The 5125-nt window shown below is 48.0% G+C and overlaps 1 protein-coding gene across 1 annotated transcript in view; it reads left to right on the forward strand.

Annotated features, from left to right (window-relative positions):
- MEI1 (meiotic double-stranded break formation protein 1) overlaps nucleotides 1-5125 on the forward strand; it is a 116388-nt gene that overhangs the window by 109535 nt on the left and 1728 nt on the right. The window contains exons 26-29 of the mRNA XM_017894083.1: nucleotides 1697-1778; nucleotides 2567-2673; nucleotides 3589-3720; nucleotides 3910-4022. Of these exons, the coding sequence (XP_017749572.1) occupies nucleotides 1697-1778; nucleotides 2567-2673; nucleotides 3589-3720; nucleotides 3910-4022 (434 nt within the window). The remainder of the gene's footprint in view (nucleotides 1-1696; nucleotides 1779-2566; nucleotides 2674-3588; nucleotides 3721-3909; nucleotides 4023-5125) is intronic.

Raw genomic sequence — 5125 nt, forward strand, 5'->3', positions numbered from 1 at the left:
AAAAAAAAAAAAAAAAAAAAAAAAACTGGTGTCAAGGGAGAGAAATGACAATGAAGCCTAAGCTAGAGCTCTGGGAGCTGGTCCTCCTTGACACCTCTGAGCCAGAGCAGCCTGGTGGCACCAGCACTACAAACTGAGTGCTGATCAGCTCTGCAGAATCTTCAGCAGTTGGGAGGCCCAGTGCAGTGCAGTGGATACAGTATCTAGAGTCACAGGGATCTGTGCCCAAGCCCCTGCCCAGCCTCTGACTCTGAAGATGTTTAGCAAGTCACTTCTTACTAATCTTCATGTTCTCCATCTGCAAAATAAAAGGGGTGTTTTGACCTGAGAACAGCCTCTTTTCCCCCAGGAATGGATCACGGTGGAGGAAAGTGTTAGTTGAAATAAGAATAGAGAGAGTGTCCAGGGTCCACCATGCTGGGTCACATGGGGTGAAGGGGCAGGTCAGTGGCAGCAGAGGGCTCTGAAGAAGGGCTATTAGAGCACTGGAGTGATAAGGGTGGCTATGGGGATGATAAGTGTATGTTTAACTTTATAAGAAGCCATCAAATTGTTTCCCAAAGTGGCTGCACCATTTTACCTTCCCACCAGCAATGTATGAGTGCCAGCTGCTCCACATTCTCCTCAACACTTGGTGGTGTCAGTCTTTTAACTTTAGCTATTGGTAGATGTACAGGGGTACCTCTTAGTAGTTTTAATTTGCATTTCCCTAATGACTAATGATAAATATTTTCATGTGCTTACTAAAGCACACAATTTTGATGAAAGGTCCTGTTGCTTTAAAAAAAAACAGGTTGAAACCCACTGGCTTAAGTAAACTGTGAGGCTCTTCCAGGAGGGTCTGTAATCTGTGAATCTTTTAGTGTGGCCTAGGGTCCATCTTCTTTTCTGAAACAAAGCACTCTTTTTTTTTTTTTTTTAAGATGGAGTCTCGCTCTGTCACCTAGGCTGGAGTGCAGTGGCGTGATTGTGGCTCATTCTGCTCCTGGGTTCAAGCAATTCTCTGCCTCAGCCTCCCAAGTAGCTGGGATTACAGGCCCCCACCACCACACCTGGCTATTTTATTGTACTTTTAGTAGATACGGAGTTTCACCATCTTGGCCAGGCTGGTCTTGAACTCCTGACCTCGTGATCCACCCACCTCAGCCTCCCAAAGTGCTGGGATTACGGGCGTGAGCCACCACGATGGAGTTTCGCTCTGTTGCTTAGGCTGGAGTGCAAGTGGTGCAATCTCAGCTCACTGCAGCCTCCGCCTCCCAGATTCAAGCAATTCTCCTGCCTCAGCCTCCTCAGTAGCTGGGACTACAGGTGTGCACCACCACACCCGGCTAATTTTTGTATTTTTAGTAGAGATAGGATTTCACCATGTTGACCAGGCTGGTCTCAAACTCCCAACCTCAGGTGATCCGGGCACCTCGGGCTCCCAAAGTGCTGGGATTACAGGCATGAGCCACTGTGCCTAGCCCAAAGCACTGTCTTGAATATAGGTAAATCACACAATATAAGCACTGTGCTCTGTTATGAGGGTGAGAGATGAAGCCAACAAACATTTTTTTATTATCTACAGGGCTATAATCCCAAATCTGAAATTCTGAAATCCAAATAACTCTGAAAACCAAATGTTTTTTCTTGGTTGGCACCAACAGCCATTGGTAGCAAAACATGACCTGAATTTTTTTAATTTTTTTTTCTGCAGAAGGACCCTCTGTTGTCCCAGGCCTGTGTTGGCTGCCTGGAAGCCTTGCTTGACTACCTGGATGCCCGGAGCCCAGACATAGGTAGAAACTCTCCACATTCTCTGACGTTTCCATGAGAGAGATTAGAGGGAGCCATACCCTTCTTCCATCCTTCTGCTCCAGCCTCCCATCCTCCTGTGTGACTCACACTTGTTTTGTTTAATTCTTTTTTTTTTTTTTTTTTTTTTTTTTTGAGATGGAGTCTCGCTCTGCAGCCCAGGCTGGAGTCCAGTGGCGCGATCTCGGCTCACTGCAAGCTCCGCCTCCTGTGTTCATGCCATTCTCCTGCCTCAGCCTCCCCATGAGCTGGGACTACAGGCGCCCGCCACCACGCTTGGCTAATTTTTGTTTTGTATGTTTAGTAGAGACAGGGTTTCACTGTTAGCCAGGATGGTGTTGATCTCCTGACCTAGTGTTCCGCCCGCCTCAGCCTCCCAAAGTGCTGGGATTACAGGCGTGAGCCACTGCGCCTGGCCTGTTTTGTTTAATTCTTTTAGCAGCACTGCAAGGGCAGTCATGCCTATTATACAGATGAGATCAATAAGGTTCAGAGAGGTCAAATGATGTGCCCAACCAAGGTCACAATGCTCTTAAGTGGCAGAGCCCTTCTTACTACCTGCCTTCCACAATCATGGTGTATATAGTTTCACTGAGCCAGCCAACATAGGTGGATTAGAAGCCCAGCGAAGAAAGAACCCTCCTTGGGTCAGCTTGTCCAGTGCCCTGCCTTTAACTGGATAGCCCCTTTTTAAGCCAATAGGAGAAAGTCCTCTTGAGCAGTGTCCCAAGGCAAGGCCTTGGAAGCATTAACAATCCAGTGTTTCTTGAAGCTCTTCACGTGGCCTCCCAGCCTTGGAATCGGTTTTTGCTGTTTATACTGTTGGATGCTGGAGAGAATTCCTTCCTCAGACCTGAGATTTTGAGGCTCATGACCCTGGTAAGTGCAGAAAGGATATCTTGTGGTCTGAGGAGTGTCATGAGCTGGGTGGTGCTAAAGAGGCCAGGGTCTCCTTACTTTAGGAAACCCTAATCCTCAAAGAAGGTGGAAGGGCTGGGCGGACCTTCACCCTACAAGAGGCCTGCTGAAAGAATTCCCCTGAATGCCCATATCTCCTCACTCCAGGGAACCCCGACACCCTTTCCCCTATTTCTCTCATGACATGTTGACCAGGGCCTGTCTACCACATGCCAGGTCTGCTAGATACTAAGGACGTCAATCAACCAGATACTCTGCCTTTAGGGTCTTTCAGTCTAAAGAGGATAGACAAGTAAACTAGTAATGTAAATATGACACTACAAGTGGTAGAGTAGAGGAGATGCTAACTGCGAGGCACACAGTAAGTGCCCCTTGAATAAATAACAAAGCAGTGAGCCTAAGAATGACAGCGAAGTGGATCAACAAGTATATCAGTGGTGTAGGAACAAAGAGGAAAGAGTAATTGCTTCTCAGCAGTGAAGGAAACATTTTAGCTGTGGCTTGAGAGATTAATAGGAAGAGGAGGAATTCCAGGTAGTGAAGTAAGAACAACAGGTACAAGAACACATGGTGGTATGTCAGGGGAGCCACACGTAGTTCATTTTGGCCCTGAGTGTTCAGTGCAAGGTTGGGGAGGAGGGAGCCAAGGCCAAAGGGGTCAGGAGGGCCAACTCTCTCAGGATCTCACAGTTTGCCTTACTTACCCCACTTCCCCATGACACAGCCCCACCTCTGCCCACTAACGCTGAGCTCCTTGAAGGCAGGCAGGTTCTGTGGGCCTCAGGACAGTGTCCCCTAAAGTTGGGGCACAGCAGATGTCTATGATGAAGGAGATGCCAAATCAGTGGGTGTTTGGGGCTTCTCTTCCTGGGGCAGTTTATGCGGTACCGGAGTAGCAGTGTCCTCTCTCATGAAGAAGTGGGTGATGTTCTGCAAGGTGTGGCTTTGGCTGACCTGTCTACCCTCTCGAACACCACACTCCAGGCCCTGCATGGCTTCTTCCAGCAGGTGGGTGGGAAGGGGAGGCCATGCAGCCACTGTAAAGCTAGACCCTCAAGACCATCTTCTCTTGGAGGGTGGGAGCTCTGACCACAGCAGCCAAGGAATGGGAGGCTGGAAGTACAGAGGATAGAGGCAGTTAGGGCCTAAGTGGAGGGGGCACTGAGGAGGCCTGTCTTCCCTGCCCTCTTCCTGCAGCTCCAGAGCATGGGACACCTGGCTGACCACAGCATGGCCCAGACCCTGCAGGCATCTTTGGAGGGCCTTCCCCTTAGCACCTCCTCAGGCCAGCCACCCCTGCAGGACATGCTGTATCCTTTCTTGCATCTGGGAGCCTTGGCCTGGGCAAGCTTTCCCAGGCCATAAGAAGCTGTGGCATCATGCTTCAGGACATAGGTGCACTACAGTCTTGTCTTCTAAAGTAAGCAGGGGTCAGTGAGGATAATTAACAGTGTTGACAACAGCAATGCCATGTCCTGTTAATATTAAGTTCCTACAGAGACCAGGCACATTACAAGCATTTTATATATATATATATATAAAAATATATATATTTTTATTTTGAGATGGAGTCTCATTCTCTCACCCAGGCTGGAGTGCAGGGGCACAATCTTGGCTCACTGCAACCTCTGCCTCCCGGGTTCAAGCGATTCTCCTGCCTCAGCCTCTCAGGTAGCTGGGACTACAGGCGTCTGCCACCAGGCCCAGCTATTTTTTTTTTTTTTTTTTTTTTTTTGTAGAGACAGGGTTTCACCATATTGGACAGGCTTGTCTCGAACTCCTGACCTTGTGATCCGCCCGCCTCAGCCTCCCAAAGTGCTGGGATTACAGGCATGAGCCACCATGCCTGGCTATGTGCATTATATTTAATCCTCACATCATCTAGGAGTGTTAAGGTAGTTGTAGTACAGGTTGAGCATCCCTAATACAAAAATTAGAAATCCAAAGTGCTCCAAATCTGAAACTTTTTGAGTGCTGATGTGATGCTACAGGTGGAAAATTCCATACCTGACTTCACGTGATGAGTTGCAGTCAAACTGTAGTCAAAACTTTGTTTCATGAATAGGCCAAGTGCGGTGGCTCATGCCTGTAATCCCAGCACTTTAGGAAGCCTAGGCAGACAGATCACTTGAGGCCAGGAGTTTGAGACCGGCCTGGCCAACATGGTGAAACCTCATCTCTATGAAAAATACCAAAATTAGCTGGGTGTGGTGGCATGTGCCTGTAGTTCCAGCTACTCGGGAGGCTGAGGCACAAGAATAGCTTGAGTCGGGGATGTGGAGGGCAGTGAGCTGAGATCACACCACTGTACTCCACCCTGGGTGACAAAACAAGACTCTGTCCCAGAAAAAAACCAAAAAATTTTGTTTCATGAATAAAATTATTATATTTTTAATATTTTATTTATTTATTT

Source organism: Rhinopithecus bieti, unplaced genomic scaffold, assembly GCF_001698545.2.
Source record: "Rhinopithecus bieti isolate Rb0 unplaced genomic scaffold, ASM169854v2 scaffold_25304, whole genome shotgun sequence".
Lineage (NCBI taxonomy): Eukaryota > Metazoa > Chordata > Mammalia > Primates > Cercopithecidae > Rhinopithecus > Rhinopithecus bieti.